The sequence below is a fragment of the Orcinus orca genome, chromosome 1 (genome assembly GCF_937001465.1).
Source record: "Orcinus orca chromosome 1, mOrcOrc1.1, whole genome shotgun sequence".
In the NCBI taxonomy this organism is placed as follows: domain Eukaryota; kingdom Metazoa; phylum Chordata; class Mammalia; order Artiodactyla; family Delphinidae; genus Orcinus; species Orcinus orca.
In genome coordinates, this window is record NC_064559.1 from 62,919,819 (window position 1) to 62,947,245 (window position 27,427).

The window sequence follows — 27,427 nt, forward strand, 5'->3', positions numbered from 1 at the left end:
TACCTCATTGTAATTTTGATTTGCATTTCTCTAATAATTAGTGATGTTGAGCAGCTTTTCATGTGCTTCTTGGCCATCTGTATGCCTCCTTTGGAGAAATGTCTGTTTAGGTCTTCTGCCCATTTTTGGATTGGGTTATTTGTTTTTTTAATATTGAGCTGCATGAACTGTTTATATATTTTGGAGATTAATCCTTTGTCCGTTGATACGTTTGCAAATACTTTCTCCCATTCTAAGGGTCAGATGCCTTCTTTGCATTAAAAAATTTAAGTGGCTATTGGGTAATGAAAATCAGCTCTCAAAAAGTCTATTGCGGTAAACATTTTCTTCTTCTTTTTTTTTTGGCCGTGCCACACACCTTGCGGGATCTTAGTTCCCCAATCAGGGATTGAATCCGGGGCCCCAGCAGTGAAAGCACCAAGTCCTAACCACTGGACCACCAGAGAATTCCCAACATTTTCTTATTTGAGGAAACAAAAACATACAATGATATTATGATTCTCATAAAATTTAGTATGAAAAATGAAGATCTAGAAAATTGTTCTTTGAGAGGCCTAAAAAAAAATCAAAATGCCAAAATTTCTTTTTGTTGTAAGGAGAACAAACATTTGAATACAAATAACTAACTGACATTAAAAATATCACTGACAGCTAAAACACATTCACTGAAATGGTTTACTATTATAAATGAATATTGTCCAACAGAAATACAGTACATATGGAATTAAATTTTCTAGTAGTCCCATTGAAAATAGTAAAAAGAAACAGGTGAAATTAGTTTTAATATTATGCTCTATTTAACCCAGTGTATTCCAAATATATTTCAACATAAAATCAATATTTTAAAAATTTAATGAGTTTTTCTCATACTAAGCTTTGAAAAGCAAATCTCAATTTGAACTAGTCACATCTTACATGTATAAAAGCCATGAGGCTAGTGCTTACCATATTGTATGGCACAGGTCTAAAATATCTCTAGAAGTTAGGCCTAGTGCTACTTAAAGAATATCAAGTCGGGCTTCCCTGGTGGCGCAGTGGTTGAGAGTCCGCCTGCCAATTCAGGGGACAGGGGTTCGTGCCCCGGTCCAGGAAGATCCCACATGCCGCGAAGTGGCTGGGCCCGTAAGCCATGGCCGCGGAACCTGTGCTCCGCAACGGGAGAGGTCACAACGGTGAGAGGCCCGCGTACCGCAAAAAAAAAAAAAAAAAAAAAAAAAAGAATATCAAGTCCCTTTGCTTAAAGCAGAAATAACTGATAAGGCATAGGATAGATAAAGAAGATGCCAATTATTCCCAATGAGCTGTAATTTTGATGCTGTCTAACATCATCAAAGTACAGAACAGGCCCTCTTACTTCAGTAATCAGTAAATGCTACATACAAAAAAACCGGTTGCCTAAACTAGCTGGAACTTCATTTAGCAAAAGTCACTATGTTCTAGGATATAATCAACCACATATATGTGTAGAGCAGAACCTAAGTGGTATTTTCTCAAGATAGAGAACTGAAAAAGACCAAAAACATCTATAAATTTTCAATATAATACTTCTATGAGGTATAAAAGACTTCAGAGATGAAAGAAGAACTAGACCAATCAAAATAAGTATTTCAAACCTATAAGCATATTGGAAAAAAGATCTATGTAAAAGAACTTTCTTTGTGATAAAATCTAACGCTAAGCCGTAGAAGATTCTCTTCTCTCATAATAGCTGTATTAAAAATTCAGGCAGTTTTGTTCTTTTAAAATCTATTTTGAAGCCTTCTTCTGGTCTATACTAAGAATACCTAGAATTCATCTCTCATTTTAACTGTTAAGGAAATGTTTCTTTCACATATTGAGACATATCTTTCTTACTGTTAAGTGAAAAGGGAGGATTTACTCCTTTTTCTGTCCCTCTCAAAAATATAAATAAGATGATTCCCTCTTTACTGCTGCTGTTCCAAAGTACAATTACATCTTTGTGGATATTATTAATCATAGTTTCATTATTCAGTTCTAAATCTATCAGACCAATTTATATCACTGAGCTATTGATGCTGTGTTGGGTCCTATATGTTTGGCAGATTCATACATACTTTTTCACTTTGACACTCTTTTCCTAAGACCTGCCCCCTGTTCTATAGAAAGGTATATATCTTCTCTCATTTCTCTTCTACTGCTAGTAAATTTCAATATAATTTCAATCTTTTCTTGACCAATTTTTCAGCTTATCTAACCTGATTTCACTTACGGGCACTACTTTCTTTTCAAACTTCTGAAATGAACTTGAGGTCAAAGGCTTAAAGTAGCCTTTTCTTCACTCTCCACTGCCATTTTCAGACCATTCGGTATCACTTTCTTAAAATCCCGCATATATACAAAGAAAATCCCATTAATTTCATCAGTGAATTTAACCTGGGCTAAGAGATGATGACTCCAGAAACCATTCAAAGTAGCTCTTTCTGGTTGTTATCCTCCAACCACATTCTAGGTGTCTTCAATATGAATGTCATATGAGCACTAGAGTATAATAATGGGATTTTCAAATGAATTCTCCCAGTGAATCACCTCTTAATCAATATATATCTTTTATCTATATTCTTGGCAACTTAATTACTTGGGCAACTTTGATCAGGGAAGTGATGCCTGCTGAGCTTTCGCGTCCTCAGCAACAGAATTAGACGCCATCACCACCTCACAAGGTTAGTAGGAAGTTACGTGCAAGAATATAGTGTGTGGCACAACCTCCTGTTTCCCACCTCATCCTTTTTAATTGAAAAAAATTTTTTTTAATTATTGAAGTATAGTTGATTTACAGTACTGTGTTAGTTTCAGGTGTACAGCAAAGTGACTTAGTTGTATGTGTGTATATATATATATATTCTTTTCCAGATTCTTTTCCATTATAGTTTATTACAAGATATTGAACATAGTTCCCTGGGCTAGACAGTAAATTGTTGTTGTTTATCTATCCTACATTGGCTTGTATCTGCCAATCCTTTTCTCTGTATCGTTCCAATTTTAGTATATGTGCTGCCAAAGTGAGTACCCACCTCACCCTTTTTAAAAAATAGATTTAGTGAGGTACAATCTGTATGCCATAAAATTCACCCAATTTAAGTGTAAAATTCAATGATTTTTAATATATTGACAGAGTGGTACACCCACCACCCCAATCTAGTGTATGACTAAAAAAGATCCCTTGTGCCTATTTGCATTCACACCTGTTCCCACCTACAGCCTCCAGTCACCTTCTTTTTGTATCTGTAGATTTACCTTTCCCAGACATGTCACATAAATGGAATCATACAATTTGCAGTCTTTTGCATCTAGCTTTCTTCAGTTAGCATACTGCTTTCAAGGTTTATCCATGTTGTAGCATGAACCAATACTTCCTTCCGGCTGAAAAGTGTTACACTACATGGATAGACCACATGGTGTTTAATTCATTCATCAATTGATGGGCAATGGCTTGTTTCCAGTTTTGTGGGTTTTTTTTTTAATTAGTTGATTAAATAATTAATTAATTTTTGCCTGTATTGGGTCTTCATTGCTCAGGCTTTCTCTAGTTGCGGCGAGTGGGGGCTACTCTTCGTTGCGGTGCACGGGCTTCTCATTGCAGTGGCTTCTCTTATTGTGGAGCACAGGCTCTAGGTGTGTGGGCTTCAGTAGTTGCGGTACACGGGCTCAGTAGCTGTGGCTCACGGGCTCCAGAGCACAGGCTCAGTAGTTGTGGTGCACGGGCTTAGCTGTTCCACGGCATGTGGGATCTTCCTGGACCAGGGCTCGAACCGGTGTCCCCTGCATTGGCAGGTGGATTCTTAACCACTGCCCCACCAGGGAAGTCTCTCCAGTTTTTGATTATTATGAATAATGCTGTTATGATAATTTGTGTTAAAGTTTTTGTGGAAATGTTTTCATTTCTCTTGGGGGAAATGTCGGGTGGGATGGTAATTTTATGTTTAAAGTTTAAAGACAATGCCAAAGTGTCTTCCAAAGTGGCTGTATCATTTTACATTCCCACCAGCGAAGCAGGAAGGTTTCAGTTTCTCCACATCCTTGCCAAGACTTATTATTTTTGGTCTTCTTGATTATAGCCATTCTATTGAGTATGAAGTAGTATCTCATTATGATTTTATTTTTTTTATATGAAAACATTTATTATATTCAAAAGATAAATTTATATAATATGTTACACATGAAAAACCTACAAAGCTCCTATGTAGGACAGCTTCTTAGAACATAAAGGTAATTTAAAATTACTATGAATGTACAACATTTTATAGTATAAGCTTCTGTCTGTTTGAACAATGTAATGATTGTTCTTTAGGATTAAAACAAGATTCTGCAGTAGTCATCTCTGTAGCTATACAGTGACAGCACTCTGCTGAGCAATAATGTTGAACATCTTTTCATGTGCTTATTAGTCATTCCTATATCTTCTTTGGTATATGTATATTAAAATCTTTTGCCCCTTTACAATACTAAGTTGCCTGTATTCTTACTATTGAATTTTAAGAATTCTTTATATGTTCTAGATATAATTCCTTTATCAGATATATGATTTACAAATGGAATATCTCTCCATTCATTTTTCTGGAGAGTTTGAGAGAGTATATTTATTTTGTATCTTGCAACAACACTGAATTCATTACTAGTTCTAGTAGGTTTTTGGGTGTGTGAATTCCTTGAGAATTTTATACATATAGGATAATGAAAACAAAGACAGTTTTAACTTCTCCCCTTCCAAACTGGACGTTTAAAATTCTTCTCCATTATTAAGTTGACTATAACCTCTACTACAATGCTAATTAGAAGTCTGCTAGAGCAAACATTCTTGCTTTATTCCCAATCTTAGCTGGGGGGAAAGCATTCAGTCTTTCTCCATTTAGTATGCCGTTACCTGGAGGCTTTTTAGTAGATGCTCTTTATCAGGTTAGGAAGTCCCCTTCTATTCCAGGTTTTTATCATGAATGGGTGTTGGATTTTGTCAAATGCTTTTTCTATATCTAGTGAGATGATCATGAGGTTTGGGTCCTTTCTTCTATTACTATGGTGTACTACATTAATTTATGTTCAGTTATTAAATCAACTTTACATTCCTGGGATAACCCCTTGGTCATAATGTATAATCTTTTTTATATGTTGCTGGATTTGATTTGCTAAGATTTTGTTGAGGATTTTTGTGTACATTTTCATGAGGGATATGGGTTCATAATCTTTTTCTTGTGATAACTTTGTCTGGCTTTAGAATCAAGGTAATATTGACTTCATACAATGAGTTGTTCCTCCTCCTCTATCTTCTGGAAGAGACTGCTAAGGTTAATTCTTATTTCTTTGTGAAATATCTGATAAGAGTTCACTGCTAAAGCCCTCTGAGTCCAGGCATTTCTTTTTGATTCACTTACTTTACTTGTTTTAGGTCTTTTAAAGGTTTTCTATTTCTTTCTGAGTCAGTTTTGGTAAGTTGAGTCTCAGAATTTGTCCATTTCACCTAAGTTGCCTAATTTTGGGGGGCAAAAACTTGTTCATAATATTCCAGAATGCTGCTGCATGAGGTAGCAATTCCATTCTTAAATATATACCCAAGAGAACTGAAAACAAATAACCACATAAAAACCTGTATTGAGCTTTGTGATGACCTAGAGGGTGGGATAGGGAGGGTGGGAGGGAGGCTCCAGAGGGAGGGGATATGGGGATATATGTATATGTATAGCTGATTCACTTTGTTGTACAGCAGAAACTAACACAACACTGTAAAGCAATTATACTCCAATAAAGATACAAAAAAACAAACAAACTTGTATTGATACATGCATACTCATAGCAACAGTATTCAAAATGGCCTCAAACTGGAAGCAACTCAAATGTCCATCAACTCCGGAATAATAAACAAAGTATGGTATATCCATGGAATGAAATATCACTCAACTATTAAAAGGAATGAAGTTCCAATATACTCTGCAACATGGATAAACCTTGGAAATATGCTAAATGGAAGAAGCCAGACACAGAGGGTCATATATTACATGATTCCATTTATATGAAATGTCTGAGACAGGTAAATTCATAGAGACAGAGTAAGTAAGGGGAGAAGTGAATGGGGAGAGACTGATAATGGTTATGGGATTGCATACAGTTCATTGTGAAACACTACTTTGGAAAAAGAATTGGAGGCAGAGCTTGTTTAGTTGAGGTTTTTTTTTTTTGTTTTTTTTTTGCGGTACGCGGGCCTCTCACTGTTGTGGCCTCTCCCGTTACGGAGCATAGGCTCCGGACGCGCAGGCTCAGCGGCCATGGCTCACGGGCCCAGCCGCTCCACGGCATGTGGGATCTTCTCGGACCGGGGCACGAACCCGCGTCCCCTGCACTGGCAGGCGGACTCTCAACCACTGCGTCACCAGGGAAGCCCTAGTTGAGATTATTAAGGGCTGTGGAATTTTTACAAGTTCTTAAGACACAGAAGAATACATATCTTTCTGGAGCAGTACAGTCTTGATCATTCATTTTCTATCGTAGAAAAGTTTACCAGGTACAGCCACTATGGAAAACAGTATGGAGGTTCCTCAGAAAACTAAAATACCATATGATCCAGCAATCCACTCCTGGGAATATACCTAGAGAAAACTATAATTCAAAAAGATACATAGGCTTTCCTGGTGGCGCAGTGGTTGGGAGTCTGCCTGCCAATGCGGGGACACGGGTTCGAGCCCAGGTCGGGGAGGATCCTGCATGCCGCGAAGCAACTAAGCCTGTGCACCATGGCTGCTGAGCCTGCGCTCTAGAGCCCATGAGCCACAACTACTGAGCCCGCGTTCCACAACTTGAGGCCCACACACCTAGAGCCCATGATCCACAACAAGAGAGGCCACCGCAATGAGAAGCCTGCGCACCGCAATGAGGAGTGGCCCCTGCTCACTGCAACTAGAGAGCCCGTGTGTAGCAACAAGGATCCAACGCAGCCAAAAAAAAAAAAAAAAAAGATACACGCACCCCGTGTTCATAGATAGCAGCACTGTTCACAATAGCTAAAACATGGAAACAACCTAAATGTCCATTGACAGATTATTGGATAAAGAAGATGTGGTACATATACACAATAGAATACTACTCAGCCATAAAAAAGAATGAAATAACGCCATTTGCAGCAACATAGATGTAACCAGAAATTACCATACTAAGTGAAGTAAGTCAGAAAGAGAAAGACAAATACCATATGATATCACTTACATGTGGAATCTAAAATTTGGCACAAATGAACCTATCTACAAAACAGAAACTGATTTATAGACACAGAGAACAGACTTGTGGTTGCTGAGGGGGAGGGGAGGAGGGAGAGGGATGGCCTGGGAGTTTGGGGTTGGTAGATGCAAACTATTACATTTAGGATGGATAAACAACAAGGTCCTAATGTAGAGCACAGGAAACTATACTGAATATCCTGTGATAAACCGTAATGAAAAAGAATATAAAAAAAGCATGTCTCGGGCTTCCCTGGTGGCGCAGTGGTTGAGAGTCCACCTGCCGATGCAGGGGACACAGGTTCGTGCTCCGGTCCAGGAAGATCCCACATGCCATGGAGCGGCTGGGCCCGTGAGCCATGGCCACTGGGCCTGCGCATCTGGAGCCTGTGCTCCGCAACGGGAGAGAGGCCCGCGTACCGCAAAAAAAAAAAAAAAAAAAAAAGCATGTCTCTATGTGTATAACTGAGTCACTTTGCTGTACAGCAGATTGGCACAACATTGTAAATCAACTATACTATAATAAAAAAAGATTTAAAAAAATTAAAAAAGGGAAAAGTTTTACCAAGGACCTATTATGTACCAAGCACTATGATAGATACTGGGAAAATAAAAATGACCATGGCAATCACACAACATTTCTCTTAGAAGAGGGCAGACTAAGGGTATGTTTATTCCTTCATTTCTAAAATGCTATCCCAAAAGATGGTAAAGTAATAAAAAAGGGAGTGAGAGCTCTGGGAGTGAGATTTCAGAGAACTTGAGAATTTGATATATTTGCAGAAATGAGAAAGAGGTTAAAATTGGGTGGTAGAGAAACCAACCATGGTCCAGAAGGGCACAGTAGAAGACTACGATAGAGGTGGGAATTATTTACCCCAGTGGAGCCCTGAGGGGATTTCAAGCTCCGCGTTGTCAGTACTAAGGCAGGAGTAGGAAACAAGGGCAGAGAACAGGGTGACCAGACTGTTCACACACCAGCTCTGTCAGTGGGACTTTTCCTCCCCCCACCAGACTTATCACCTAAGCATTAACTAATGTCACCTACTACTCTTCAAAGAAAATAAAAATCTGAGTATGGAAGGTTACGAACTTTAGTGTAAGCACTGGCATCCCTCTCATTTGAGGAAGGTGTAGGGTAGAGCCTGGTCTGCCTCTCTGCTTTCCACCCACAGGCCCTGAGCAAAGTCTGGCAGTTCTCTCCCCACATTCACAGCTCACAGCTCCCTTCCAATCAGGGGAAAGGATGCTGAGTAACAGAAGCTACACAAGGGCAGAAAAAATCTTACAAGCTACTGATATTAAGTACTAAGGCCTTGCATTCATCGGCATGACTAAATAATCAAAAATTAACAGACAATGAAAAAATCCACAGCACAAAAGAAATGGAACAAAATAAATAAGCAGAATTGAGGCCAGAAGAAGCAACTTAAATAAAATTCTAATTTGTACTGTATCTACAAATTAAAAATAGATTGCTATAAAAAGGTGGAATCAGAACAAAGAAACATTCTTAGAAATTAAAAATATGATTTTGGAAAAACATACAAATGACAACAATAAAAAATGAGAACACAGGAACAGTTAGATAAAATTCAGGATATATTTCCAAGAATGAAGTATAAAAAGTTAAAAAATGAAAAACACGGGACTTCCGGGAAGATGGCGGAAGAGTAAGACGCGGAGATCACCTTCCTCTCCACAGATACACCAGAAATACATCTACGCGTGGAACAACTCCTACGGAGCACCTACTGAACGCTGGCAGAAGACCTCAGACCTCCCAAAAGGCAAGGAACCCCCCACGTACCTGGTTAGGGCAAAAGAAAAAACTAAACAGAGACAAAAGGATAGGGACGGGTCCTACACCAGCGGGAGAGAGCTGTGAAGGAGGAAAAGTGTCCACACACTAGGAAGCCCCTTCGCGGGTGGAGACTTCGGGAGGCGGAGTGGGGGAGCTTGGGAGCCGCGGAGGAGAGCGCAGCAACAGGGGTGCGGAGGGCAAAGCGGACAGATTCCAGCGCAGAGGATCGGGCCGACCGGCACTCACCAGCCGAGAGGCTTGTCTGCTCGCCCGCCGGGGCGGGCGGGGCTGGGAGCTAAGGCTCCGGCTTTTGTCGGAGCGCCGGGAGAGGACTGGGGTTGGCGGCGTGAACACAGCCTGCAGGGCGTTGGTGCGCCGCGGCTGGCCGGGAGAGAGTCCGGGGAGGGGTCTGGACCTGCCGAAGAGGCAAGAGACTTTTACGTCCCTCTTTGTTTCCTGGTGCACGAGGAGAGGGGATTAAGAACGCTGCTTGGGAGAGCTCCAGGGACGGGCGCGAGCCGCGGCTGGGAGTGCGGAGCCCAGAGACGGACATGGGACGCTAAGGCCGCTGCTGCCGCCGCCAGGAGGCCTGTGTGCGAACACAGGTCACTAGCCACACGCCCTTCCGGGGAGCCTGTGCAGCCCGCCACTGCCAGGGTCCCGGGATCCAGGGACGGCTCCCCCGGGAGAGCGCACGGCGCGCCTCAGGCTGCAGCGTCACGCCGGCCTCTGCCGCTGCAGGCCCCGCCCCGCACTCCGTGACCCTCCCTACCCCCCGGCCTGGGTGAGCCAGAGCCTCCGAATCAGCGGCTCCTTTAACCCCGTCCTATCTGAGCAAAGAACAGACGCCCTCCGGCAACCTACACGCACAGGCGGGGCCAAATCCAAAGCTGAGCCCCTGGGAACTGTGAGAACAAATAAGAGAAAGGGAAATCTCTCCCAGCAGCCTCAGAAGCAGCGGATTAAAGCTCCACAATCAACTTGATATACCCTGCATCTGTGGAATACCTGAATAGACAACGAATCATCCCAAATTAAGGAGCCCTGTGGATGAAAGGCTCTTGGTGCTGCAGCCAGGAGTCAGTGCTGTGCCTCTGAGGTGGGAGAGCCAACTTCAGGACACTGGTCCACAAGAGGCCTCCCAGCTGCACATAATATCAAACAGCAAAAATCTCCGAGAGATCTCCATCTCAACGCCAGCACCCAGCTTCACTCAACGACCAGCAAGCTACAGTGCTGGACAGCCTATGCCAAACAACTAGCAAGACAGGAACACAACCCCACCCATTAGCAGAGAGGCTGCCCAAAATCATAATAAGTCTACAGACACCCCAAAACACACCACCAGACGTGGACCTGCCCACCAGAAAGACAAGATCCAGCCTCATCCACCAGAACACAGGCACTAGTACCCTCCACCAGGAAGCCTACACAACCCACCGAACCAACCTTAGCGACTGGGGACAGACACAAAAAACAACAGGAACTACGAACCTTCAGATGCAAAAAAGGAGACCCCAAACACAGTAAGATAAGCAAAATGAAAAGACAGAAAAACACACAGCAGATGAAGGAGCAAGATAAAAACCCACCAGACCTAACAAATGAAGAGGAAATAGGCAGTCTACCTGAAAAAGAATTCAGAATAATGATAGTAAGGTTGATCCGAAATCTTGGAGATAGAATGGACAATAGAATGGACAAATTGCAAGAATCAGTTAACAAGGACCTAGAAGAACTAAAGATGAAACAAGCAATGATGAACAACACAATAAATGAAATTAAAAGTACTCTAGATGGGATCAACAGCAGAATAACTGAGGCAGAAGAACGGATAAGTGACCTGGAAGATAAAATAGTGGAAATAACTACTGCAGAGCAGAATAAAGAAAAAAGAATGAAAAGAACTGAGGACAGTCTCAGAGACCTCTGGGACAACATTAAACACACCAACATTCGAATTATAGGGGTTCCAGAAGAAGAAGAGAAAAAGAAAGGGACTGAGAAAATATTTGAAGAGATTATAGTTGAAAACTTCCCTAATATGGGAAAGGAAATAGTTAATCAAGTCCAGGAAGCACAGAGAGTCCCATACAGGATACATCCAAGGAGAAATACGCCAAGACACATATTAATCAAACTGTCAAAAATTAAATACAAAGAAAACATATTAAAAGCAGCAAGGGAAAAACAACAAATAACACACAAGGGAATCCCCATAAGGTTAACAGCTGATCTTTCAGCAGAAACTCTGCAAGCCAGAAGGGAGTGGCAGGACATATTGAAAGTGTTGAAGGAGAAAAACCTGCAACCAAGATTACTCTACCCAGCAAGGATCTCATTCAGATTTGATGGAGAAATTAAAACCTTTACAGACAAGCAAAAGCTGAGAGAGTTCAGCACCACCAAACCAGCTCTACAACAACTGCTAAAGGAACTTCTCTAGGCAAGAAACACAAAAGAAGGAAAGGACCTACAATAACGAACCCAAAACAATTAAGAAAATGGGAATAGGAACACACATATCGATAATTACCTTAAACGTAAATGGACTAAATGCTCCCACCAAAAGACACAGATTGGCTGAATGGATACAAAAACAAGACCCATATATTTGCTGTCTACAAGAGACCCACTTCAGACCTAGAGACACATACAGACTGAAAGTAAGGGGATGGAAAAAGGTATTTCATGCAAATGGAAACCAAAAGAAAGCTGGAGTAGCAATTCTCATATCAGACAAAATAGACTTTAAAACAAAGACTATTAGAAGAGACAAAGAAGGACACTACATAATGATCAAGGGATCGATCCAAGAGGAAGATATAACAATTGTAAATATTTATGCACCCAACATAGGTGCACCTCAATACATAAGGCAAATACTGACAACCATAAAAGGGGAAATCGACAGTAACACATTCATAGTAGGGGACTTTAACACCCCACTTTCACCAATGGACAGATCATCCAAAATGAAAATAAATAAGGAAACACAAGCTTTAAATGATACATTAAACGAGATGGAGTTAATTGATATGTATAGGACATTCCATCCAAAAACAACAGAATACACATTTTTCTCAAGTGCTCATGGAACATTCTCCAGGATAGATCATATCTTGGGTCACAAATCAAGCCTTGGTAAATTTAAGAAAATTGAAATTGTATCAAGTATCTTTTCTGACCACAACGCCATGAGACTAGATATCAATTACAGGAAAAGATCTGTAAAAAATGCAAACACATGGAGGCTAAACAATACACTACTTAATAATGAAGTGATCACTGAAGAAATCAAAGAGGAAATCAAAAAATACCTAGAAACAAATGACAATGGAGACACAACGACCCAAAACCTGTGGGATGCAGCAAAAGCAGTTCTAAGGGGGAAGTTTATAGCAATACAAGCCCACCTTAAGAAGCAGGAAACATCTCGAATAAACCTAACCTTGCACCTCAAGCAATTAGAGAAAGAAGAACAAAAAAACCCCAAAGCTAGCAGAAGGAAAGAAATCATAAAAATCAGATCAGAAATAAATGAAAAAGAAATGAAGGAAACAATAGCAAAGATCAATAAAACTAAAAGCTGGTTCTTTGAGAAGATAAACAAAATAGATAAACCACTAGCCAGACTCATCAAGAAAAAAAGGGAGAAGACTCAAATCAATAGAATTAGAAATGAAAAAGGAGAGGTAACAACTGACACTGCAGAAATAAAAGAGATCATGAGAGATTACTACAAGCAACTCTATGCCAATAAAATGGACAATCTGGAAGAAATGGACAAATTCTTAGAAATGCACAACCTGCCAAGACTGAATCAGGAAGAAATAGAAAATATGAACAGACCAATCACAAGCACTGAAATTGAAACTGTGATTAAAAATCTTCCAACAAAGAAAAGCCCAGGACCAGATGGCTTCACAGGTGAATTCTATCAAACATTTAGAGAAGAGCTAACACCTATCCTTCTCAAACTCTTCCAAAATATAGCAGAGGGAGGAACACTCCCAAACTCCTTCTATGAGGCCACCATCACCTTGATACCAAAACCAGACAAGGATGTCACAAAGAAAGAAAACTACAGGCCAATATCACTGATGAACATAGATGCAAAAATCCTCAACAAAATACTAGCAAACAGAATCCAACAGCACATTAAAAGGATCATACACCATGATCAAGTGGGGTTTATTCCAGGAATGCAAGGATTCTGCAATATATGCAAATCTATCTATGTAATAAACCATATTAACAAACTGAAGGAGAAAAACCATATGATCATCTCAATAGATGCAGAGAAAGCTTTTGACAAAATTCAACACCCATTTATGATAAAAACCCTGCAGAAAGTAGGCATAGAGGGAACTTTCCTCAACATAATAAAGGCCATATATGACAAGCCCACAGCAAACATCGTCCTCAATGGTGAAAAACTGAAAGCATTTCCACTAAGATCAGGAACAAGACAAGGTTGCCCACTCTCACCATTCTTATTCAACATAGTTTTGGAAGTTTTAGCCACAGCAATCAGAGAAGAAAAGGAAATAAAAGGAATCCAAATCGGAAAAGAAGAAGTAAAGCTGTCACTGTTTGCAGATGACATGATCCTATACATAGAGAACCCTAAAGATGCTACCAGAAAACTACTAGAGCTAATCAATGAATTTGGTAAAGTGGCAGGATACAAAATTAATGCACAGAAATCTCTGGCATTCCTATATACTAATGATGAAAAATCTGAAAGTGAAATCAAGAAAACACTCCCATTTACCATTGCAACAAAAAGAATAAAATATCTAGAAATAAACCTACCTAAGGAGACAAAAGATCTGTATGCAGAAAATTATAAGACACTGATGAAATAAATTAAAGATGATACAAATAGATGGAGAGATATACCATGTTCTTGGATTGGAAGAATCAACATTGTGAAAATGACTCTACTACCCAAAGCAATCTATAGATTCAATGCAATCCCTATCAAACTACCACTGGCATTTTTCACAGAACTAGAACAAAAAATTTTGCAATTTGTATGGAAACACAAAAGACCCCGAATAGCCAAAGCAATCTTGAGAACGAAAGAAGGAACTGGAGGAATCAGGCTCCCAGACTTCAGACTATACTACAAAGCTACAGTTATTAAGACGGTATGGTACTGGCACAAAAACAGAAAGATAGATCAATGGAATAGGATAGAAAGCCCAGAGATAAACCCACGCACATATGGTCACCTTATCTTTGACAAAGGAGGCAGAAATGTACAGTGGAGAAAGGACAGCCTATTCAATAAGTGGTGCTGGGAAAACTGGACAGCTACATGTAAAAGTATGAGATTAGATCACTCCCTAACACCATACACAAAAATAAGCTCAAAATGGATTAAAGACCTAAATGTAAGGCCAGAAACTATCAAACTCTTAGAGGAAAACATAGGCAGAACACTCTATGACATAAATCACAGCAAGGTCCTTTTTGACCCACCTCCTAGAGAAATGGAAATAAAAACAAAAGTAAACAAATGGGACCTAATGAAACTTAAAAGCTTTTGCGCAGCAAAGGAAACCATAAAGAAGACCAAAAGACAACCCTCAGAATGGGAGAAAATATTTGCAAATGAAGCAACTGACAAAGGATTAATCTCCAAAATTTATAAGCAGCTCATGCAGCTTAATAACAAAAGAACAAACAACCCAATCCAAAAATGGGCAGAAGACCTAAATAGACATTTCTCCAAAGAAGATATACAGAGTGCCAACAAACACATGAAAGAATGCTCAACATCACTAATCATGAGAGAGATGCAAATCAAAACTACAATGAGATATCATCTCACACCAGTCAGAATGGCCATCATCAAAAAATCTAGAAACAATAAATGCTGGAGAGGGTGTGGAGAAAAGGGAACCCTCTTACACTGTTGGTGGGAATGTAAATTGATACAGCCACTGTGGAGAACAGTATGGAGGTTCCTTAAAAAGCTACAAATAGAACTACCATATGACCCAGCAATCCCACTACTGGGCATATACCCTGAGAAAACCATAATTCAAAAAGAGTCATGTACCAAAATGTTCATTGCAGCTCTATTTACAATAGCCCAGAGATGGAAACAACCTAAGTGTCCATCATCGTATGAATGGATAAAGAAGATGTGGCACATATATACAATGGAATATTACTCAGCCATAAAAAGAGACGAAATTGAGCTATTTGTAATGAGGTGGATGGACCTAGAGTCTGTCATACAGAGTGAAGTAAGTCAGAAAGAGAGAGACAAATACCGTATGCTAACACATATATATGGAATTTAAAAAAAAAAAGAAGTCATGAAAAACCTAGGGGTGAAACAGGAATAAAGACACAGACTTACTAGAGAATGGACTTGAGGCTATGGGGAGGGGGAAGGGTAAACTGTGACAAAGCGATAAAGAGGCATGTACATATATACACTACCAAACGTAGGGCAGTTAGCTAGTGGGAAGCAGCCGCGTAGCACAGGGAGATCAGCTCGGTGCTTTGTGACCGCCTGGAGGGGTGGGATAGGGAGGGTGGGAGGGAGGGAGACGCAAGCGGGAAGAGATCTGGGAATATATGTGTATATATAACTGATTCATTTTGTTGTGAAGCTGAAACTAACATACCATTGTGGAGCAATTATACTCCAATAAAGATGTTAAAAAAAAAAAAAAAATGAAAAACACAAGAGAAAAGTTAGAGATATATAGGGCCAATTTAGAGAGTTTGAAGTCTGTTTAAAATATGTTCCAGAAATAAGGAAGAAAGACAAATTACCAGAGTTAAAGAAAGACATTAATTCAAATTGAAAATGCCCACTGAAGGCCAAGGAGGAGAAATTTAAAAGGCCCATGCCTTGATACCTTCTAGTGAAATTTCAGAACTCAAAGGATAACAAGATCCTTAAAGTTTACAGAGGGAAAAACAAATGATCAACAAATCGGAGTTAGACTGAAATCAGACTTTTCATTGGCAACACTGGATGCTAAAATACAACAGAGCAATACCTTCTAAGTTCAAAGGAAAAGTAATTTTGTACCTAAAATTCTATTACTGTACAAACTACAAATACTGTGAGGGCAAAATACTTTTCAGATATGCATGTACTTGGAAATTTTCCCTCCCACATAATCTTTCCAAATAAAGAAAAAAATTACTTGAGAGTGTGCACCAGGCAAAACAAAAAGGAATCAAAGGTAGAGGGGAAAAAAAAAAAAGAAAAAGGTAGAGGGAGACATGGGCTCTCAGAAATATTGGATCTAACTCAGGAACACAGTGAAAAGAAGTTAAAATAAGCAATTATAGGGATTCCAAGGAGAAAGTCTTCAGGAAGAAAGCAGATTGCATTAGATAAGCTGTATGATTAAGATACTGGATGTCTTTCATAAATAATATGAATGAAAGAATATGCTACTTCTGTCAACTGAAAAAAAAAAAAAGCAACATAGAAATGTCAGAGGAAAAGAGTCTATAATAAGAAACTTATGGTCCAAATAGGAAAAAAATTAAAATGAGACATGATTTTCAGCAACTGCTGACAAGAGGAAGAAAAGAAAATCCATTTGACACTGACTCTTTAACCTTCTCTTTCAAGGAGCAAGGTTTAAGTGTCATAAGATTACATTTTTCACCCTAATCATATGAGCTGTCCCTGAACGATATTTATACAAATGTAATATTATTGTATTCATTTTCTATCGCTATTTAACAAAGTACTACAAATTTAGCAGCATAAAACAATTGATTCAACTTTGTTGTACAACAGAAACTAACACAGTATTGTGAAGCAATTACACTCCAATAAAGATCTATTTAAAAAATAAATAAAAAGAAAAAAAAAAAACCCCACACATTTACTATCTCACAGTTTCTGTGGGTCAGGTGTGCAGGCACAGTCTAGCTGGTCCTCTGCAAGGCCACAATCAAGGGGTCAGCCAGACAGTTCCAGTCTGGAAGCATGACTGGGGAAGAATATGTTGCCAGGCTCTTGGGATGCTGGCAGAAATCATTCGGCAGAATCTGCTTGCTGCTCTAGACTAAGTGCCCAGCTTCTTTTTGGCTGTTGGCTGAAGGCCACCCTCAGCGCCTAGAGGTCATCCTCAGTACCCTGAATTGTGAGCTTCCTAACATGGTTGTTTATTTCTTACTTCATCAAACTGGTGAGGAGGGTCTCTAGAGTAAGTCTGGGAACAAGACGGAGTCTTACAAAATGTAATATAATCATGGAGTGACATCCCATCACCTTTGCCACATTTTATTGATGAGAAGCAAACCAAAGGCTCAGCCCACACTCAAGGGGAAAGGATTACACAAAGGCTTGAACACTAGGAGGTAGACACCATGGTGGGGGAGGGTCACCTTAGACTTTGTCTGCTACAATTATAAAGGCTGATTATTTTTTTCTCTTAATTTAGATTTTTCAAGTGTTGAAACTTATTTGCTTCTGATCTAAACATTTTTCATTTTGCAACTTACTTTTCGTGTGTATATAAATTATTTTATTTTTTTAAATTTATTTTAAAAAATTTTATTGGAGTATAGTTGCTTTACAATGTTGTGTTAGTTTCCACTGTACAACAAAGTGAATCAGCTATACGTATACACATATCCCATCCTTTTCGGATTTCCTTCTCATTTAGGTCACCATAGAGCATGGAGGAGAGTTCTCTGTGCTATACACACATAGGTTCTCGTTAGTTACCTATTTTATACATAGTATCAGTAGTGTATATATGTCAATCCCACTCTCCCAATTCATATTGCCCCCTTCCTTCCCCCTTGGTATCCATACATTTGTTCTCTACGTCTGTGTCTCTATTTCTGCTTTGCAAACAAGATCATCTATACCTATAAGTGCTGATCATTAATTTAACATTTTTAGAGACTTCTGCCTTTGACCATAAGAGTAAGTGATAGCAAACTTACCCTTACACTATAATAAGAATAGAGAAATATATGAGAAAATAGGCAGCACAAGGCTGTGATCCCTGAAGAAAAGGAAACAAATGATGTGAGCCCTATAATCACCTGGACTTTATTTGGAAGCACTTTCTAAACTGCTGCACCAGAAGAGGAAACTAAGTAGAACGCAGCAATTTCAATCATTTGAGGAGACAAAGACCGCCGCTGGATGCTGAAATGGCTGGAATTTGCAGGAGAGAGTACTGGAAAGGAAGAAACTAATAGAGAAAGAACTCTAGAAATGTGCATAGGGGTTTCCTAGAATCTTTGGTTGAATACTAAATTGCACACGCACAGAGAAACCCCATGAGTCCAGGCAGGGAGGCTGTAAACTGAATGATCCTTGGAATTCATGCAGGACAGGGAGATAGTCCAGTTCCAACTACACAGACAGTAGAGACTATTGAATATCTGGGCATTTATTAGAGACCCCAGAAGAGTCACACCTTAAACCAGTGAAGGCTACTCTAGGGCCAATCTAATAAAGCTTAAAAAATAAGCCTTGAAAGGATCAAGCTGATCTGTAGTAACCTATCTGTCTGCCAAAGCAAACTCAAAAACTCTTTAAAGGAAGACATCAAAATCCAGATGTATAATCCCCTTCTCTTGAGTATAGGCAGATCTGTGAATATGACGGGAGATGTGGTAGCCACTCCTTTAATTGGGTTATATCATAGACAAAGGTGAGAGGACTGACTACCTTATATTGCATAAGACCCTCCATAGCAGCCGACTGGAGAGAGTCTCATGTTGCCTTTGAAGAAGCTGCCATGTCGTGAGAAGGTCATGAGGCTAGGACTTGGGGTTAGCCTGTAGGAGCTGAGAGTGATCTAGCTGACACTAGCAGAAAAAAATGGGGACTTCAGTCCTATAACCACAAGGAACAGAATTCTGCCAACTAATGAACTTGGAAGATCTTGGGTGTCATATGAGGTCACAGCCCCAGCCAACATCTTGATTTCAGCCTGGTAAGTCCCTGAGTAGAGAACCCAGCTCTAACCCATGCCTAAACTTCCAGCCTACAGAACTGTGGGATAGTAAATGAATATTGGTTTAGGCCACTAAGTTTGTGGTAATTTGTTACACACCAACAGAAAACTAATATGCTTGGAAAGAAGACAACAGTGTCTGCTCTTACCACTTCCCTCAGCTGGAATTTCTAGTCTATGCAATATTTATCAATCAAGGTGAAACAAAACCTATTTCACTGTTATAAACGATGAAAAATAGCCCTGAAGTATATGAAATGATGTTCAACTTCACACGATTAGAAAATTGAAATTTAAAGTACATTGAGATACAATTTCTAACATACCAGGTTGGTAAAAATTAAAAAGTGTAACATTCTGTTGCGGAGGCTATGGGGAAACTGGCCCTCTCATGTATTGTTAGTGGGAATGAAAATAAGTACTATTATTTTGGAAGGCAATTCGATAGTATCCAACAAAACAACAGTAATCAACAACACATAGGTGTGTACCTTTTGACCCAGCAATTCTACTTCTCGAAATTTACCCTCAAGACACATTTCCAACAGTACAAAAATACATATCCACAAGGTTATTCCTAAAGCATAGTCTATAATTACAAAATACTAGAAACAAACTCAATGTCCATACAACAGGAATGGGGTTAAATAAACTGTAGTACATCCACATAATAGTCTACAACAATGTAACAGAATAATTAAGATTTCTATGAACTAATGTGGAGTGACTGTCAGGATATTTTGTTAAGTGAAAAAACTGAAGTGCAGATGATCACCTAAATATGATACCTTTAAAGTAACAAACAAGGGTAAATTAAAAAAGAAAAAAATCTCTACTCGATAGTCCAAAAGAAACACAGGAAGGGCATAGATAGGAATGGGATGGAAAGGATACAGAGAATTATGATAGAAGGGAACGACATTTTTCTGAGGAGAACTTTTTGTATGGTCTTACCTTTTAAAACCATGTTAATACCTCATATTCTTAAAAAAATCACAAGGATAGGAGGAGAAACACTAACACTGAATACAAACAAAACAAATAAACTGACCTGAATTTCAAATGAATAATGTTACTACGCTGAAGAGGATATAAAAAGAACTAACCAAAATAACTTTTGAACACAGTATTTGGGCTTTATGCCTTTAGGCTTAAGACGAGAACTCTAAATTGAACTGAATTAGTAGGTCTTTCCTTTTCAGAGGCATGGGTTAGCAATTTTGAAACCACTTTCTTTTCACTATAGGATTGAACAGTTAAGTAACTTGTTATTGTTGATAATGGGAGCCAGGTTACACATTGTCACTGAGAAGGGAGTTAAAATATGGAAAGAGGTTAGGATAGAAAAGAACGAACTACAGGATATTGGATTGGAACTGGAGATATCAGTATGAACTCATGGATTTTAAGGAGGCTGATTCTAGCCCAGAGGCAGAGAAACTTTAAGATGAAGCTGAACATCTTGTGTGCTAAAAAATAAGGAAGCACTCAAAGAATGCTAGGGACATGTCAAAAGGGCACAGGAGCCACCTTGAAGTAGTTCCCATTGGCTAAATCTGGGACAATCTGAATACTACAATAAAAAGTGATAGTAGGATTCTAACCTACTGAATACAGAATGATTTCTGAGTCCATATTGATACAGATAGCCTGGAACTGTTATTACTCATATAATTCCATCATTTCTTCCACATTTATTAGTTGGCTTTCAACTGTAAGGATGAACTTTTCCTTTTCCCCTATATTTCTTGTTTATTAAAAAATAGACAGTAAAGTATTCAGGGGAAAAGGGCTTATCTGTAACTTGCTCTTACAACAATTCAGAAAAAAATCACATACAGAAACATAAAGAGAAAAAGGAGAAAGCAAACATAGTAAGATTTTAATATTTGGAGAATGTGAGGAAGAGATTTAGGATTTCTCTGAACTATTCTTATAACTTTTCTGTAAGTCTGAAATTATGTTAAAATAAAAAATTTAAGAAAAAGCTATATGTACAAAGGTGTTCATTATAGCATTATTTATAACAGTGAAAACTTCATTCATTTAATAATTACTGGGTATCTTACACTCTACGTAGTGTGCTGGACACGAGGAATACAATAGCGAACAAGCAAGACCAGTTACGTGGCTTAGAGATTGAGAGGTTTCCTGGGATGTAATATTTGCAGGGCTCAAACTGGAAGAGTTGGTCACCCTCGGTTGAACTTAACCATGATGGTAACATATGGAAATGGTTATGAAATTACAGTACAACCATTTGATATAAGGGCAAGAGTAGAAAAGTAAAAACTATAATAACAGAGGAAGATACTTATTATTAGATGTTAAGCTAAAAATAAAGGATACAGTATAAATACTATTAGAATTGTACATCTATGTACATATAAAAACAGATATAAAGACAAAATAAAAATAGTACTCACGGTGATTGTGTCTTTCCTATTTGAATTTCCTATGTTAAATATTTTAATGATTAAAGAAAAATTTCATTCCAAAAGTTACTAACATTTCAGAAAACTGTCATAATTAAATCTAAATAAATGGGCCAAGTAATTGAGTTTAAGAAAATCTGACTAGGCAGTTAAGATCACCAAAAAATAAAAAAAATTTTAGCTAGTTTTGAGCATGTATATCTTCTTAAAATTACCTTCTGCCTCAGATTTGTGCCATTTTTTAAGAAATCTGCAAAGCTATTGCTCTTAATGCCTGAACCATTAGGAATTTTTTTTTGGCAAAAGATGGGTATCTTTAAACCTAATGTAATATGACTTATGATTTGTTTGGAAGGTAAAGTACACAATTTACCAGCCAGTGGCAGTCAGGGTAGACAGTAAGTTCCTCAAAGACAGGAATTTCATGTTCCTGGTGCCCAACACAGCGGCAACCGATCACCAACAGTTTGCTTTTTAAGCTGAGGTGCTGAATACTATACACTCTTGAACAGAGGTTTTTAATTTGCCTCTAAGGCATCCAGAAATGGCAAGGCTTGGTAAGGTGGGGACTGATGAGGTTTGTGATTTATAAACCTCCTTGTAATCTTACTAAAAATTGTGGGTATGTCTACTTTGTGAGGGGAAAAGTTTATAGCTGTCACCAAAGTTTCAAAGAGGTCAAAGACCCAAAAGAGGTCAAAAGTACTGTTCTGAATAAACAAGCAATATTATGAAATTTTCTAATGACTTAGAATTTTAGTAACTACATAAACCCATTTATTCAATTTTTATATCATGTTTAGGTCACTTAAAATATGAGTGAAAAAAACCAAATTCCCCAACTCTAGGTTAAATTTAAGCTTGAATATGAAAGATCAAAAATCTATCCAATGATTTACTAGCATATATCAACCTGGTGAATAATTACAGAATGTCTTCTGCTTTATGTATCACTAGATAACTTCTGATGACAACACTAATTTATTTTAGATGTATCTGGAAAATGTGCCACGTAAAGGGAAAACATTTATTTATTCATTTTATTGTGAATGTGCCAAGCACTGATATTTCAAAAGGAATATTCAGATCTTTTGAGAAGTACAAGGTCTACTGGAAAAGAGAGAAGTATAAAATATAATTGTTTATAATATAGGCAGGTAGAAACAAATAGTTTCCTGAAGAAGCTGAAGAGTATATCCAAGAATTGATATCTAAGCTGGAGTAGTTTCATCACTAACAGAAAGAAGTGGAGGCTGGGATGGACAACATTTTACGCTATGGGCATGTTTACAAAGGTAGTAGGAATCCTCTTTTGTGTTGAGGATGGGATGGAGAAAAGACTAGTGAAAGATAAGGTCCAGGCTGGATACAGTCTATGAATTCATGATACATTTGGACGTTTTCCTGATTGCAAAAAGCTGCAGCTATTAAATGTTTTTAAGGAGAGGAGGAGTTAATTGAAAAAAAGTAACTCTGGGACTTCCCTGGTGATCCAGTGGTTAAGACTCCATGCTTCTACTGCAGGGGGTGTGAGTTCGATCCCTGGATGGGGAACTAAGATCCTGCATGTCATGCAGTGCGGCCAAAAAAAAAAAAAAAGTAACTCAGGAAGCAACGTAGAAGACAGACTAATGTGGGAAAGAAAAAAGATAAAATCTTTATGTGAAAGTATTCTTTCTGGAAAAATGTATTATGCCTGATTTCTTTTTAGAGTTCAGGTTTTCATATATAACTTTTTTTAAAAAAGCAATACATATTTTTAGTTAAAACCTTAATTTACAATTTAATGGCAGATTCTCATAGAAACTTAGCATGGGCCTATCATTTGCCTAACAGCTGCACCGCCTGGCTGCTGCTTACCTGTAACAGAGAGATTAGTTACCGCAGCACTGGTTAAAGGAAGGACTGGATTGACTGTGAGGGTAGTTGCTGCGCTGCTTGTCACAAGGCTTGGCGTGGTTGCCACCTAGAGGTCAGAAGTGAAAATATGCAGAAGCATTTAAAAATCAAAATTAAAAAATTTAAGTCCATATTGTAGATTTATTTTTCCTATAAAATTTTAAAAATTCCAGATACAATAGAATAAAATAAAAGGGCCTAAAAAGAAGTGATTTTATTAATTACTCTTTGATCTTGGAATTGAGAAAACTGGCTTATGTTGAAAGGTTCCTTTTGAATAGATGGTTTTTCACTGATGTTACTAATGGCTTTGCCCAAGTTTTAAAAAGAAATTAATAAAAACAAATTTCCATATTTCAATAGTGTTTAGCAAGACAGAAATATTACACCAGTTATAAACTTAATCTAAACAAGAAAACTATTCAAGGAGATCATGGGATCTGGGGTTCTTGTATTGCTTCTATTTTCAACTATGTGGGGACAAGACTGTCTTGGTTTTGTTTTTAATGAAATGATATTAAGGAAAGAATGTAAAACAAATTTTTAAAAACTGACAAGTTTGTTTTTGAAATAAGATAAATATTTCTACATTTTTGTAAGAAACACTGCCTTCCTTCTATCCTTCCCTCCTTCTAGAATAAATCCAAACACAAAATAGTCACCTCCATAAAACAAAACTGTACCTAATGACTATCTTTTTCATAACTACTATCTCATGAACTTTATGATTAAAGCCTCACCATTTAACAACCATAGGCTTCACCTGATAAACTAGCAAGTGCTATTAATGATGACCTTAGTTTGAAAAGCCTGCCAGTATAGAATAATATTCAAATAAATTAAAAATCAATTAACAAGAAAGTATCAGAAATGCAAACTCAACAATATTCCCATCTTTGGAATCCTGGTTGGAAATGTCGCATCATATTTACAGTTGTCCTAAAGATCAAGGGAGTCACATGACCACTATATGTCCCTTCAGTCTAGGAATACTTTACTCAGTGAGGTTATAAATAAAAGGCCCACATGTTTGTGAAAATCTGAGACAATCGTTTTAATACAAGTTCAGAGCTAAAGGTTATCTGGGAATTTACTGTCACTTAATCATGTATAAGTTTAATAAATTGAGCTTTAGAACCCAACATGAATAAAGTGCAACTAAAGATTTTTTTAGATAACTGGAATTAGCCACAAATTTACTCCCAGTTAGAGAGTAACCTAATAAACTACATCAGAGAAGAGAATAATAGAACTGCAGAGAAACAGGAAAGGATTAAAACTGTTTCCTTTAAAAAAGAAAGATCAGTAAGTTCTTGGGTTAATAATGACATTTAATTACTTTTGTAACATTTAAAATATAAATGTATATATCTTTATTCAACATGAATATACACAATAAATTCCTATAATGAAATAAATTCATTTGATAGGGTATTTGTAAAATTGTAAAAATTAACCCTTGAGCATGCCTCCCTATTTTTCATCCTTACCAGTGAGGTCGGGCTGGGGAAAATTGCTTTGATAGGTGAGCTGCTGGTCCCACCACTGCTCGGTGGGTTGATTCTTTTTTCTTTCTGGCGGCGGTTACAAAACCAAACACGTATCACCTCCTTTTCCATATTAAGTTGATCAGCAATCATGGTGATCTCTTCCGAGGTAGGCTTTTGATTCTGAAGAGGGAAAAAATAAATCACCTTTTGGAAAAACTTTTTGAACTACTGACATAACCATGTCATTAAATGAATGAACAAATGGGGAGGAGGAACAATAAGAGAATGAAATTGGGATATACAAGGCCATATTATTCCACTTTCAACAAAGAACTTCTACAGACAGACATTCTAATGAACATGTATTCATTAAATGCAGTCATATTAACTTAGAATAAGTTATTATTGAATATTTATATATTTTTTATTTTAAGGGCAATTAATCGTGAATGAAACCAATACCTTATTTATTAGTGGGAATTTAAGAACTTCCCCAGTGCTTCATGCACAGAATCTCACTTGGACAACGTGAGGCAGGCCATAAGCCTGCGGGGCACGAAAGGCAGTTATTTTACAGATAAAGGGACTTCAGCTTAGGAAACCACGTAACTTGACCAATCACACAGTTCATAAGTGGCAGAGCAGATAAAGACTCCTGTTTCAACGCTCCTTCCATGGTGCTCAAGGCTTTTCTGAATTAGAGAAGTCAAAATTTTGTTGGAAGCTTTGATTGTGATATTCTCTGGTACCAGAAAAACAAACAAACAAAAAAAACCACACCAAAGACCTGTTGAAATAACTTGAACTCTATAGCTCATCAAGGCCTTCAGGGTTCTGGTTCCAAACACTACAGTTTAGCCAAACCAAACTACTTGTGTTTCCCCTGATGCATGTCATGGCTTTTCTCTCTGGATGCCTCTGCTTGAAGCGCTTTCCCCCCACCTCTCCCTACCTGTGGGATTCCTATGTATCCTACAGCTGCTGCCTGCCTCTCTCACTTGGAGTGCTCACATGGATCTAAGCCTGGTCTCTCCTGAACCCTGAAGCACTCTGGTTTTGTTTCCTTATGTTCAGTAACTTACTTGTTCTCATTGTCTCCAATACGTTTATAAGCATCCATTAGGGCTGAAGCTTATAAGTCCATATTTTATGGTCTACGGCAGCGGTTCCCAACCTTTATGGCACCAGGGACCAGCTTCATGGAAGACAATCTCTCCACGGACAGGGGTGGAGGGTGTGTGTGTGTGTGTGTGTGTGTGTGGATGGCTCAGGTGGTGATGCAAACGATGGGGAGCGGCAGGTGAAGCTTTGCTCACTCGACCGCCACTCACATCCTGCTGTGCGGCCCGGTTCCTAACAGGGAACCAGGGACCTCTGGGGACGCCTGGTCTACGGCACTTAACAATAGTATTATACAGACAATCCCATGTATATGAAAAGTAAAAACCTCACTAACCTCCAAGAAACTCTTCTCTAAGGCCACACGGATGTTGGTCTCTATGCTGGTGCGTTTCTTCCTCCTACGGTTCAAGCCCTCAATTCCCATCCCTGGAGAATTCAGGGCACTTGGGCTGGAGAGAGCCGAATCAGATGAGAGGTTCTCTGTAAGAAAGAAGAAAACACATAAATCAAATCAGCTGAGCATGATTCATGCACACAATACATGTATTAACAACAACAATAAAACTGACCAAAGTATTTTAGGCTAAAAGCAAGTATGAAAGGTTTTCATAACCTACATTAAAATATTGTTCACTACCATGGATCTTTCTGCTGTTCTTATTGGCATTCTTTGTCTCAGGATGGTTGACAATACTGTCATTGCTATTCTTTGATTCGTTTCTGAGAAAGCAGAAGTTTACTATTCCTATCCTTACTCTCAGCTCTACCTCTTCTGAGTTGTGCTCTTATGTTTTGGTTTTGTTTGCTTATTTATTTATTAGCTCTAGGGATAAAATAAAGAAAGCTTTTTGGAAATTATCAAATGTTTAACATTTATCTTGCAAATGACCTCTCATTTTATTTCACTGGTATTCCTCCCCTTCCCCCCAAACCAAACAAATAATGAAACATTTCTAAACTATTTAAACTTTAAACAAGGTTCTGTTATTTAACAGTTTAATGACCCTGAGCATGTTACGGACATCTCTGAGTTTCTTTCCACTCTCTATATAAAATGAGATGGAGGGGGCAGACCAGTGGTTCTCACCTGTGGAACTCAGAAAGATTCCAGATGCTGAGGCCATACCCAGAACTACGAAATCAGACTGTCCAAGGTTGGGAGTTACAGGTTTGCCTTTTCCAAAGACCTGAATTTTGTTCATATCTACCATGAGAACCATAGTCTAGGGGATCTCTAGGGTTTCTTATGGCTCTCATAGTCTATGATTCCGTGACTCAAAATTTCCAAAGGGAAACTTCAGCACAAAACACATTAAGTTAAAACTAACAGCTCAATTTGTGTATAAAATTGGTGGTCATTTTTTTAAAATTGAAGTATAGTTGATTTACAATATTGTGTTAGTTTCACGTATACAGCAAAGTGATTCAGTTACATATATTTTTTCAGATTATATTCCATTATAGGCTATTATAAGATACTGAA

The 27,427-nt window shown here is 38.3% G+C and overlaps 1 protein-coding gene across 11 annotated transcripts in view; it reads right to left on the bottom strand.

Moving 5' to 3' along the window:
- The window catches only part of POU2F1 (POU class 2 homeobox 1), a 193,072-nt gene that overhangs the window by 20,545 nt on the left and 145,100 nt on the right, over positions 1-27,427 (bottom strand). For all 11 annotated transcript variants that reach the window (XM_049715608.1, XM_033427992.2, XM_033428001.2 and 8 more), the window contains 3 exons: positions 26,279-26,424; positions 24,823-25,002; positions 23,294-23,399 (listed from right to left, as the gene is read on the bottom strand). In XM_049715608.1, coding sequence (XP_049571565.1) covers positions 23,294-23,399; positions 24,823-25,002; positions 26,279-26,424 — 432 coding nt within the window. The remainder of the gene's footprint in view (positions 1-23,293; positions 23,400-24,822; positions 25,003-26,278; positions 26,425-27,427) is intronic.